The sequence below is a fragment of the Mirounga leonina genome, unplaced genomic scaffold, assembly GCF_011800145.1.
Source record: "Mirounga leonina isolate KUSES-001 unplaced genomic scaffold, KU_Mleo_1.0 Mir_224, whole genome shotgun sequence".
Classification (NCBI taxonomy): Eukaryota; Metazoa; Chordata; class Mammalia; order Carnivora; family Phocidae; genus Mirounga; species Mirounga leonina.
Window position 1 is genome coordinate 19,712,352 of NW_023270615.1, and position 13,599 is coordinate 19,725,950.

At 42.6% G+C, this 13,599-nt stretch overlaps 1 protein-coding gene across 11 annotated transcripts in view; it reads right to left on the reverse strand.

The window, feature by feature from the left end:
• Positions 1-6,417: 6,417 nt before the first annotated feature.
• The window catches only part of ZNF169 (zinc finger protein 169), a 67,873-nt gene continuing 60,691 nt past the window's right edge, over positions 6,418-13,599 (reverse strand). For 8 of the 11 annotated variants that reach the window (XM_035029205.1, XM_035029211.1, XM_035029204.1 and 5 more), the window contains one exon: positions 6,418-10,047. In XM_035029205.1, the coding sequence (XP_034885096.1) occupies positions 8,549-10,047 (1,499 nt within the window). In that variant the 3' untranslated portion in view covers positions 6,418-8,548. The remainder of the gene's footprint in view (positions 10,048-13,599) is intronic. The other 3 variants (XM_035029209.1, XR_004683554.1, XR_004683553.1) reach the window with 3 other exon arrangements.

Consider the following 13,599-nt stretch of genomic DNA (forward strand, 5'->3'; position numbering starts at 1 on the left):
TCTGTTTCATTTAGTTTCTGCCATTAAATACTTTTTTTATGTTCTTTTTCCTTGAGCATTTACTTATTTTTCCAACTTTCTGAGTGAAATGCTCATTTATTTCCAATATTAGTGTCAAATAGTGGTATCTTGGCTATTGATTTTCCTTTAGCATTTTAGTTCTCTATTTATGATATATATTGGGTTCATTGTTATCAAGTTATAAACGTTATTAGGCTTCCACTATGATTTCATTTCTTGACACATGAATTAATAGAATTTTGTTTAGTTTTCTAAGCATAAGAGGCTTTTTCTTATTTGTAATTTTATCGTATTTTGGTCTAGGAAATGTTAACATCAGCCCCCAGATGTTCATTTTGTATTTTTGTTCATCTTTTATTTTTCAAGATAAGTTATATACATTAAAATTGTATGATTTTCTAGAATTCCCGTGCTGGGGAGTGGGCATATATGTTAGTACAATGTGTCCTATTTCAGGGATCCTGATGTTTTATGAAAGGGGAAAAAAAACCCCAATATTTTTACTTTAGAAGTTGTGATAGAAGAGCTGAAGTTGGAAATGGGGAGTTTCTAATATTTGATTTCCCTCTGTACCCTGAATATTCTACGTTATGTCACTTATTTCTTAAAAAACAAACAAAATGCACAAAACCCTAAATGGTAGATATTATTACCAGTTTCAAGGATGACAAATATCTGTCCCTTGGATAGAATAAATATGAGTCATGTGCTTGGCTTGCAGGTATGTACACAAAAACATGGCCTCCGATATCCTGAGTCATGTATCTATTTGTGCTGCCTCTTCTCTTCCTGGAGCAATTCTTCTGAGAGTTACTAGCACATTTCAGTCTGGTTCCTTCTGGAATGGAGCCAGGAGACCAGAGAGGGGATGGTGCTGATTGCAAAACCCTATCCCTTCCAGGAGACCCAAGAGTGAGTAAGTAGTGGTTTGCTGAGGAAACCAGAATCTTCTTACACAGACTGAAAAGAAAGACCCCTTCATTCTATGCTCAGCTGGGCCAACCATAGGCCAGGCCTTCAGAGCCTCCAAAAGATTGTGTGGATTTAATAGAAAAAAAATTGTGTCCCATCTTTCTACCATTTTTAAAAAAGAAGGTGATTGGAGTTTTTTGTTCTCATATGGAACAGAAGCAGCACCACAGTTGCTTGGAATAAGAAAGGCCCATTTTCTATTCTGATCCCCCAAAACACACCACCACACAAACTTCCCTTGTGGCTTTCAGCTCTAGCCCTGGGAGATATAGCTAAGGCCACTGCACTTTATTGGAAATGTGGTGCTTATGAGGCCTAAGCATTTTTTTTCCTTTTTTGGGTAAAGTTTTGAGTTTATGTACAATTACTGAAGTACGACTTATTGGTCTGAAAAGTTATTCAGCACAAGAGCAGTAGTAGATCTTAAAAGTTCCTGAAAAAGAAATCTCCAGGTCCAGATGGTTTCATTGGAATATTTTACTGAACATTCGAAGAAGGATTATTAATACCAGGGTTATATAGTCTCTTCCAGAAAAGAGGAGGAACATTTCCTAACTTATTTTATGAGGCCAATACTAACCTAATAGCAAAAGCAGACAGAGAAAATGTAAGAGTATAAAACTACAGACCAGTATCTCTCATGAAGATGCACACAAAAATTCTCAAAATTAGCAAATAGAACCCAACCATGTATAAAAAGAATTATATTATGAATTCAGTTTTCTTAGTGGTTATGTAAACACTCTGATCTAGAGTTTTGGGATGTGGTTTTTGAGGAATTGGTCGACTTCTTCAAAGATACAGAATTCATGACAGTAGTAAAATTGTTCATAGCACTCCCTTAACCCTTTTGATGGCTACCAGATCTGTAGTGATATCCCATTTCATTCCTGATTTTGATAATTTTTTTTTTTAAGATTTTATTTATTCATGAGAGATAGAGAGAGCGAGGCAGAGGCAGAGGGAGAAGCAGGCTTCCCGCAGAGCAGGGAGCCTGATGCGGGACTCGATCCCAGGACCCTGGGATCATGACCTGAGCTGAAGGCAGATGCTTAACCGACTGAGCCACCCAGGCATCCCAGATAATTTGTGTTTTTGCTCTAATTTTTGTCATTCTTACAAGAGGTTAGTCAAGTTTATTTTACTTTTTAGAGAAACAGCATTTTATTCCTTTGATTTATCTATTTTTCTGTATGAACTACATTGATCTTTGCTCTTTATTCTCCCTATCCATTTGCTTCCTTTGGGTTTGTTCTACTTCTGAAGTTTCTTTAGGTATAAATTTGTTACTGGTTTGAAACATTTTTGTATGTATGATGTATTTACTGCTATATTTCCTCCTCATGGCGTTAGCTGCATCCCACAGATTGAGATGTTGTATTTCATTTTCATTCAGTGCAATATATTTTTTATTTCCTTTGAAACAACTTCCTGTTTGACCCATGGTTTAGTATGATGTTGTCAAATTTCAGAGTCTTTGTAAATTTTCCTGTTGTTACTTATGTCTAGTTTGATTCAACTGTAAAGAATATACTCTTTATTATTTTAATTCTTTCAAATTTGTTGAGGTGTGTTTTATGGACCAGAATATGGACTGTCTTGGTGAATACTCCACTGGTGTTTGAAAAACAAACATATTTTGTTGTTTTTGGATGGAGTGATATATATGTCAGATCCTGGTGCTTGATTATGGTGTTCAGCTCTACTACATCCTTGTTGATTTTTGTTCTGTAGTTCTCAGTTGCTGAGAACTCAACAATAATGACGAATTTTCTCAAAATCTGTTTCAGCTCTATCAGTTTTTGCTTCATGCATATTTGTTATTTGGTTCATTCACAGAATTGTTATACCATCCTGGTGCATTGATTCCTGTATTATATAACACCCCTCTTTGTCTCTGGTCAGTTTCTTTGCTGTGACGTCTATTGTATTTGATATTAATATGGGAACTTATGCTTTTTAAGATTGATTGCATGGTGTATATTTTCCCACCCTTTTTACTTTCAATCTATGTCACTGAACTTAATAAACAGTGTATAGTTGGGGAGTTTTTTTTAAATCCACCCTCACCAATCTTTGTCTTCTGATAGGTGTAATTAGAACCAGTCTTAAGGTAATTAATTACTGATGTGTTAGGGCTTAAGTTGGCCATTTTATTACTGAATTTAAATTTGTTTCCTCTAGGTCTCATTTTTCTGTTTCTCTTTTCTGTGGGTTATTTGGTAAGATTCCATTTGGATTCATTCTTCATGTATTTTAGTGTATCTCTTTGTATAGTTTTCTTAGTGGTTGCTCTGGGTATTACAATACACATAAGTCCTTATCACAGTCTCTCAGTATATTACCATTTGGAGTGAAGTGTGAAAATGTTATTTTTGTTTAGGGCCTTTTTCCCATTTTTAAACGTTGTTGTCTAGAGTATGAGGTGATAGTATAACTTTTGCTTCAATCATCACATGTAATTTTAAAAACGTGGGTAGAAGGAGGGCCTGTTTTATGTAGTCATATTTGTGCTCTTTTCATGGTATTTTCTTTCTTCCTGATGCTCCAGTATTTCTTTTATTATTTTCTCTGTTTAAAGAACTTTCTTTTAGCCGTTTTTTAAGGTCAGGTCTGCTAGCAACAAATTCTTAGTTTTCTTTCATCTGGGAATGTGTTTGTTAATTTTGCCTTCATTTTTGAAGGATGGTTTTGGCAGATATTTGGCAGATATTTGGCAGATATGCAGAAGACTGCAGTTAACAGTCTTCTTTCAGCACTTGGAAGAAAAATGTTATGCTACATCCTTGTGACTGCCATGATTTCATGAGAAATCTGCTGTCATTTGAATTGGTGTCCCCCTATGGGTAATGAGACATTTCTCTGGGGTTGCTTTCAAGGTTTTTTTGTTTTGTTTTGTTTTTAGATTTCAGAATTTTAATTATGATGTCTTAGTATGGACTTCTTCCGATTTATGTTATTTGGTGTTCACTTGGCTTCTTGAATCTGCACATTTATGTTTCTTGCCAAATATGGGATGTTTCTGGTCATTTCTTCAAAATATTTCTTCAAGTATTTTCTCAATCCTACTTCCTTTCTCATTTTCTGGGACTTGACACAAATGTTAGCTTTTTTTGTTCTTGTCGCAAAGATTTTTTTTTCAGTCTTTCTTCTCCATTGTTCAGATTTGCTAAATTCTATTAATCTGCCCTCAAATTCTACAATTACATTTTCTGTCATATCAACTCTACCATTAAGCCCATCCAATGAGCTTTTAAATTCTCTATTTTTTAGTTCTATAATTTTCAGTTGAACTTTGGTGTAACTTGTTTTTGTTTTTTGTTCTTGAGATCTTGTATTTTTTCATTTGTTTCAAGAGAACTTGTGATTGCTCAAAGCATTTTTATGATGGCTGCTTTAATATCCCTGTCAAATAGTTCCAGCATCAAACTTATCTCAGTGTTGGTGTGAGTTGATTGTCTTTTCTCATTTAAGTTGTGATTTCCTGGTTTTTGGTATGATGAGTAACTTTCTATTGCATCCTGCACATTTAGCTGTTAAGAGACTCTGGGTCATATTTAAACCTTTGATTTTAGCAGGCAGTCACCCTGCTTTTAGGTTAGCTCCCAGATTGCAGCCTATGATCCAATGACAGTATAGTTTTCAGAACTCTTGCAATGCTGTTTAGGTCTACTTGGCTTATTTGGTACCAAAAGGGAAGCAAAAGCTTCACAGGTTGAGCTGTTAAATGTGTCAGGATCCCCATTTCCAGTGCCTCCTGGCAACCTGTTGTCTGCCAGTAAGGGAGATGGATCTCTTCTTGGGCTGGGCAGTTTAGCAGGGATGTCCTTGCTGGTGCCACCCAGCTAAGTGTCTTGCTTAGATGGGGAATCTCAGGTCTCTAGAGATAGAGTACTTCCTGGAACAGGTGTTTCTGTGGCAGGACCGACCCTCCCTGGCTATGTTGGGTCTAGGTTGGGGAGGGGAGTCTCAACCCTGTGAGATAAGAAAGCATTTCCCTTAATCATTCCCACCTGCTGGTGCTGCTGGGCTCACCTGGTGTTGTCAGCAGGACTTCTGTTCCATCCAGGGAGGAATGGACCTACCTGGGCTGTCTTTTGGTAGTTTGGGAGCCATAAAACACTGTGCCACTTTGTTCTGTGGGGTGGGGGATGTAAGAAGCACTAATTACAAGGTGCGTTCTCCAGGAGATAGAGCTTAATTCCCTTGTCTTGGAGTATGGACTGGACTTACAGATTACTTCCAACTAATGGGGTATGGAAAGAGAAATGGCAAGTTTATAGTGGAGAGTCCTGGTAGCCACCACTTTTACAAAGTGACCAAGGTTACATCACCATGAATAAATCTTGTTGGTATCATGTACCCTTTAATATGATATAGTAAGGATATTTCACTTCTGTGGTAGTCTAGAAAATCTATAATGCAAATCTAGTAATGAGAAAATATCACACAATTCCAAACTGTGAGGTTCTATAAAATATTTGACCAGCTCTCTTTAAGTATCCAGGTCATGGATGACAGAGGAACTGTCATAGATTGGAGGAGACTAAAGAGACATGAGAATAAATGCAATATGGGATCCTAGACTGGATCCTAGATCACAAAAAGGACAATAATGGAAAATCTGAATAGTTCCCAATAGTGCTGTCCTAAAGTTAATTTCATAGCTTTGATAAAAACACTGTGATATGAGATATTAGTAGGAGGAAAAAAAATGTAGTTACCAGTTGGCCATTGGCATTCTCCTGTAAGCAGCAGACTGCACTTATTTGTATACTTACTCCTGATCATGTCTCTTGCCCACTTTCTGTGGCATTTCTGGTCTTTTGATTTTTGAAAGTTCTTGTAAAATGGGGATATTAACCCTTTATTTGTGAAATATGTTAGATTTTCCTTCCAGAAGGAAGGAAATTTGTCTTTTGGTATTACTTTTGATATTTTTGACATGTAAAATTTTGGGGGTTTTTTTGGTGTGTGTATTAATCTTTTATTGCCTCTGGATTTTAAGCCAGGAAAAACCTCTGGGCCTGGGGAAAAGGACAAGGCCTATCCTGGGCTGGACACTTGTCAGGCTCTGGGGATCCAAGAGTGAGAGGCAGGCTAAAGGGACAGTACTTTGGACTGGGTATAAAGACAGGTGCTCTAGCTCCTCTGACTGGAGGATTAGGGAGGGTCATGGAAGAAAGGCCCCAAGTCCTCAGGCTGGATCACTGGTACATGGGTGTGGCTAACAGGATGCAGGGCTGGGGGTACAAGAAGATGCCCCTACTGGCATTGTTGGAGGACCTAAGAAAGGGTGATGATGAGGGCCCTCCCCACACTCAGGGCCACAGTTAAGAACAAATAGACAGTGACCCTCCATGTCTCCTGAGGTTCAGGACCATGGGGTTCTTGACAGCTGAAGGAATGAGGTATATGATCAGGTTCAGCTTTGTAAAGAAGCAGTTTATTAAACAGACCTGGGTGTGGAGGAGGGCTTAGAAAGGTGTGTCCAACACCCCCCCACCCACACACACAACACACACACACCCCTGGCCACTGAGAGGACCAGCATGCTTCCTGCATTCCACTTCAGGAAAGTGCAGCACCGCCCAGTGCTTCCTGCTGGCTTCACACTCCTGGGAAAGAAAAGATCAGGACGCTTTATGGCAGGAGTTGAGGGCCAGGTAGGAATTCGGGGAGTCCAGAGGGCAGTGTTATGAACTAAATTTTCCCCAAAAAAAGTCCATGATGAAGCCCTTTCCTAATGTGACAGTATTTGGTCCAGGACCTAAGGAAATATTGAAAGTTAAATTATGTTGTAAGGGTGGAGCCCAGATCTTACAAGAGTAAGGGACACCAGAGTTCACTTGCTCTCTGGCACATGTGTAGGGGAATGGCCACGTGAGGAGAAGGTACCACCTGCCAGCCAGCAGGCAAAGTTCAGTAGGTCAGGGCGATCTTGGACTTCCAGTCTCTGGTTTTGTTATGGCAGCCCTGGTAAAAGAATATACAGTTTTGGTACTGAGTGGTGTGCTACTATAAATATGAAAAACTATGGAGGTGGTTTTGGAACTGGGTGGTGGGTAGAGGGTGGATGGGTTTAGAGGTGCTTGCTGGAGAAAGCCGGGGTTGCCTCAAGGAGACTATGGTAGGAAAAGGGAAATTAGAAGTGATTCTGCTGTGGCCTCAGACAGAAATGTGGAACATTACTGGAAACTAAAGGAAAGGCAATCCTGATTATAAAGCAGCAAAGAATGTGGCTGGGTTGTGTTCCAGTGTTTAGTGGAGGATCAAAATCTTAGGTGACAGAAGTGACGAATTCTTAGCTGAGGAGATTTCTAAGCAAGGTGTTGAAAGGTATACCTGTTTTGTTGCTCCTCCTAGAAATATGTGAGGAGGGAGGTAAATTGAAGGAACTGTTTAGCAAAAAGGAGCCAGAACTTGAAGATTTTGAGAATTCTTAGCCTATCCATATTGTGAAAATGAGAAAGCCTGTTCTAGAGAGAATACCAGTGGTGTTGTTGGACAGTCATTTGATAAAGAGATTAGTTTGGAACCAGTTGATGCTCAGTGGTAACTACGAGGCTGTACTAAGGATGGTACAGACGGGACACAGCAAAGGCCGGCTGTCAGACTTCTGTGGTGCTACCCACCAAGAGGAGGAAACAGTGACCCTGACAGTGAAACAGATCAGTTGGTCTGACATTCCCGTGGTGGGCCTGGAGGGTGAATGCCTCCATGGTCTCAGGGGGTTGCATACTGCTGTCAGCCTGCTGCTGCCACCTCAGCAGGACCAGAGGGCAAAGCATCCTACCAGACATTATTCTCAAGCCTTTAAAACCTAATAGAATTTGCTTGCTAGGTCACAGATGTGCTTGGGACCCATCAATCTTTTCTTGTTTCCCCTTGTGGAAAGGGAATGCAAATTCTACATCTTTGGTAACTTGTCTGGTTTGCCTCAGGATGAAACATACCCCTAGCCTCACGCACACTTGATTTACATGAGATTTTGGACACAGTCAATGCTGGAATGGGTCAACACTTTGGGAGCTGTTAAGAACATGCTGTGGATGTGAGAAGAACACGAATTTCGGGGGTCCAGGAGGCTGTTATGGACTGAATTGTTCCAAATTCCTATGTTGAAGCCAGAACCCACAGTGTGACCTCGTTTGGTGACAGAGTGGGGCCCTAACCCAGTAAGGCTGTTGTCCTTAGAACAAGTGCACAAAGACCATGCGAGGACACAGTAAGGATGTAGGCATCTGTCAACGGAGGAGAGAGGCTTCGGTAGAAACCAAAGTGCACACATTGATCTTGGACTTCCAGTCCCAAGAACTGTGAGAAAATTGTTCTTTGACCATCAAGTTTGAATTGTTCTTTGGCCATCAAATTTGTGGTGTTTCTTTATGGCAGCCCTAGCAAATTAAAACACATTGCTAGCACATAAAGTAAACCATAAATCAACTATCTTCCAATCACTGAAAGAACACATTTTTTCCTCCACTGCATCTGAGGAAAGTGGAACATCTCCTAGTGCTTTCTGCCATCTTCACACTCAGGAGGAAAGGAAAGGTCAGGAGAGCAGCTCTTGAGGTGGGAGGCGATGGCCAGACTTGGTCCTCCTGTGTCTGTGAAGGTGAGACTTCTGGCTAAAGGCTCGACCGCATTCCCTGCACACATATGGCTTCTCTCCTGAGTGGGTGCGCTGGTGTCTGACAAGGGCTGACCTGAAGCCGAAGCCTCGCCCACATTCACTGCATACACATGGCTTCCCCACTGAGTGTGCCCTCTGGTCAGAGGTGAAGTGAGACTTCTGGCCAAGTCCTTGCTCACATACTCCATACACATCAGCCGCCTCCTCTAAGTGTGTCCTCTGGTGTCTGGTGAGGAGTGACTTGAAGCCAAAGGTGCGTCCACACTCCGGGCACAGATAAGGCTTCTCCCCTGTGTGCGTCCTCTGGTGTCTGATGAGGGTGACCTTTTGACCAAAGCCACGCCCACACTCCGGGCACAGGTAAGGCTTCTCCCCTGTGTGTGTCCTCTGGTGTCCCATGAGGGAGACTTTCTGGCTAAAGCCACGCCCACACTCTGGGCACAGGTAAGGCTTTTCTCCTGTGTGCGTCCTCTGGTGTCTGACAAGGGTGACCTTCTGGCGAAAGCCATGCCCACACTCAGCACAGACATAAGGCTTCTCCCCTGAGTGTGTGACTTGATGACTGAGGAGTAGTGCCTGCTGCCTGAAGCCACGCCCACACTCAAGGCACAAGAAGGGCCTTTCGCCCGAATGTGAGCTGCGATGTTGGAGGAGTGATGCCTTCTGGCAGAAGCCTCTCCCACATTCAGGACACACAAAGGGCTTCTCCTCCAAGTGTGTCCTCTGATGCAGGATGAGGGCAATCTTTTGGCGAAAACCTCGCCCACATTCCTGACATTCAAAGGGCCTCTCCCCAGAGTGTATCCTCTTGTGGTTGGTAAGTGAGGAAGTGTACCTAAAGTGGCGCCCACACTCCCGGCACACATAAGGCTTCTCCCCTGAGTGTTTCCTCTGGTGGATGGTGAGGGAGGACTTGCGGCCAAAGCCTCGCCCACACTCCCTACAGCTGTAAGGCTTCTCCCCTGAGTGTGTCCTCTGGTGCTTGGTGAGGTCTGACTTCTGACAGAAGCTTCTGCCACATTCAGGGCATACATGATGCTTCTGGAGGCTCAAGAAGCTAGATTTGGTACCAAGTCCCAGTCTGTATTTTCCACACATGGTTGCCTCAGATGCTGCAAGGCCTGCCTCCTCAGGATGCCCAGCTCTGTTGCCTTCTACCCAGTCTACTGGCCAGTCCTGAGAGGGTCTGAAGAGCACCCTGGAAACCCCACTCAGCCGGAGTCTCCCCTCCATGCCTCCATCGTCCGCTTGTTCACTTGAGCAGTTTGGAGCTTCCACTGGGATGGGGCTTCCTGCGTATGAGCTTGGGAAGATCTGAGGAAGGTGACCACACAGCACATACTGTTCGAGGAACTGGGTACTGGAAAAGGTCACCGGGCAGGAATGGCCCCATGGCCGGAATTCTGTCCCTGGTTCTGCTGGAGAGAAAACGATGGTCAGAATCACCACAGGTACCTTGTGAATGGTTGGTTCCACCTGCCCAACAGTCATTCCTCAGCTGTTCCCGCAACCAAGACATCCTTTACATACCTACCTTCCATCCCTCGCTGACACATTAATGCGTATCTTATTGCAACACAGAAGACACTCATGATGAGCCAGCTCCAACTACCAGCCCAGCAAGAAAGCATCATAGGCAGCGTGAGCCTATAAACTGCTGCCATTAGAGTTACACATTTTCCCCCCAATACAGTTTTCTGCAAGCCAAAGCTAACGCAAACATTATCCACAAATATATGCTTCCACTGAGAAACTAGATGACTCATGGGGGAGGTAGTGCAAGATGGTAGAATAAGAGGACCCTAAGCTCACCCAGTCCCATGTTTACAACTAGATATCACTCATATCCAAGTCTGTAAACTGGAGAGTGATCTGAAGACACGCAAAACAAACTCCATGACTCACATTTGAGAGGTTATGAAGGGCAGAAACAGTGGTTGGAAGCTGCCGGAAGGATGGAACTGTGGTCATGGAAAGGAGAAAGCATCATAGAGCCCACACAGAGCAAGCAAATCCCTGTAATGTCTGGGAAACCAGACTTTCAATGTCTTGAAAACCAGAGGGGCTGAATTCCGTGAGTTTGTATAACCAGTGGGATTTGGAGCTTTAAAAGTCAGCCACGCCAGTGCTAGGCAAGTGATAGCCAGAGCCTGCCCCTAAAGTGACAGCAGCCCAAGGAGAGGCAACATAGAAGCGACAGCTTGCACAACGGGAGGGAGATCTGTTTATACTGATTTCGGAGCATGTTGGGGGACTTCTCTGGGAACAAAGGAGCTGACAGGTGCCATTTTCCTCCCCACCCCCCAGCAGAGAGGGCCACCTGTGGGACACGGGGCTACACAGACACTTGCTACCTAATCTGCTAGCAGTGTACCACACCCCTGTATTCTCCTGAGGATTTGCCCACGCCAAGCCAGCTGGCCTCAGGCCTGGGCTTAGCAAAAATTCTGTTAATGCGCTGTGCCTCTGTGGCCACTGCATTTCTTTGGGGGATCTGGATTAGGACTAGCAGCTCATGCATGCCCTGGTCAGTTGCTGCACACCTGAAGCCACTGCTGCTCCTGTGCACTTTATCCCTGGCTGCCACCTTGCTTTGGGGGATCGGCCTAGGACTAGTGGCCCAGTGCAAATTTTGCTGACATTGTGCATGCCATGCCCAGCCACCATAGGCTCCCAGCTGCCATGTGTCCATTGATGGCCACCTCAGCTGCTTGAGTTACCCCAGGCCACTGCTGCTAATGTACACCATGCCCCTGGCAATTACCACACTTTGAGTCACTAGTCCTAGGCCAGATTCCCCAATGCAAATTTTGTTAACACCACCACCCTACCCCTGAGCTCTCTCATGGTCACTCCCCTTCAGAGCCAGCCTACCTGGGTCTCTCTCACACCACAGATAGCAATAGAGTCAGTGCAGAGTCTGGACTGAAAGGAAAAGCTACTCCAACACAACAGCAAGATGCAGGCAACACACATAGGAGACCCCTCTAAAACACCAGGTCCTGGTGAACAGGGAACACTGCAGGGGCACTGCTTTCAAGAGGAGATATACCTGAGTTTCCTAACACACAGAAACAGAGTTAGACAAAATGAGGCAGCAGGGGGAGTATGTCCCAAATGAAAGACCATGACAAAAACACAGCAGGAGACCTAAACAAAACAGAAGTAGTTAGAGAATTTAAAGTAATGATCATAAAGATACTCACTGGACTTAAGAATGAAGGACATCAGTGAGACCCTTGAGAACTCAATAAATGAAACTAAACTACAATGGATAGAATAAATAGTAGGCTACAGGAAGGAGAGGAATGTATTAGTGACCTGGAGGATAGAGTAATGTAAAGCAGTCAACCTAAGCAGATGAGAGACAAATACTGCATAGAGAATAGACTTAGAGACCTCAGTGACTCCATCAAGCATAGTAACATTTGCATCTACTGGGATCCCAGAAGAAGATAAAGGGGGGAAGAGAAGAAATTATAGCTGAAAATTTCCTAAATCTGGGGAGGGAAAAAGAAATTCAGATTCAGGAGGTACAGAGCCCTCAACAAAATCAACCCAAGGAGGTCCACAGCAGGACACACTGTAATTAAAATGTCAAGAAATACTGGGTAAAGAATTTTAAGGTTGTGGGCGCCTGGGTGGCTTGGGTGGTTGAGCGTCTGCCTTTGGCTCGGGTTGTGGTCCCAGGGTCCTGGGATCGAGTCCCACATCGGGCTTCCTGCTCCTTGGGAGCCTGCTTCTCCCTCTGCCTCTCTTTCTCTGTCTCTCATGAATAGGTAAATAAAATCTTAAAAAAAAAAAAAAAAGAATTTTAAGGTTGCAAAAGAAAAGAAGACCTACATACACAGGGAAAGCCCATAAGGGTATTAGATTTTTGCAGGCCAGAAGGGAGTGGCATGATATATTCAAAATGCTGAAAGGGAAACTTCTGCAGCCAAAAATACTTTATATCCAGCAAAGCCATCATTCAGAATAGGAGAGATAAAGAGTTTCCCAGACGAAAACTACAGTAGTATGTGACCACTAAGCCAGCTGTAGAAGAAAAGTTAGGGTGTGAAAAGTAAAAAACGCACAAAAGCAGTAAAAGTATTTCTGTAAATGTCAGTCAAGGGATTAGTAAAATAAAAGGATGTAAACTAGGACAGCATATACCTAAAACATGGAGGGGAGGGAAGGAGTAAAGAATGACCATCAGCATAAAATAGACTGCTGTATGCAGAAGATGTTATATATAAATCAAATGGTAAACATAAATCAACAGTAATAGATAAGCAAAACATGAAGAATCTAAGCATATCACTAAAGAAAACCAACAAACCATGAAAGAAAGAGAAGAATCAGGAAAAAAAGCTACAAATACAACCACAAAACAGGTTAACAAACTGGCAATACAGATCTATCAATAATTACTTTCAATGTAAATGTACTAAATGCTCCACTCAAAAGACATAGTGTGACAGATTAAAAAAAAAAAAAAATCTGTAAGCTGCCTACCAGAGACTCATTTCAGACCTAAAGACACATGAAGATTGAAAGTCTTGAGGGGAAGGAGATCATGCAAATGGATGTCAAAAGAAGGGTGGGTAGCAGTACTTACATCAGACAAAATAGACTATAAAAGTCTGTAAAAAGAGACAAAGAAGGATACTATATAATAGTAAAGGAGGCAATCCAACAAGAAGATACAACAATTGTAAATGGTTATGTACCCAACATGGCAGCACCCAAATATATAAAAGAGTTAAGAACAAACAGTAGGGGACTTTAACACCCCACTTACATCAATGGACAGATCATCCAAACAAAAGCAACAAGGAAACAGTGGCTTTGATTGGCACATGGGAACAGATGGATTTAACATATATTCAGAACATTCCATTCTAAAACAGCAGAATACACATTCTTTTCAAGTGCACATGGAACATCCTCCAGAACAGATCATATATTAGGCCACAAAACAAGCCTCA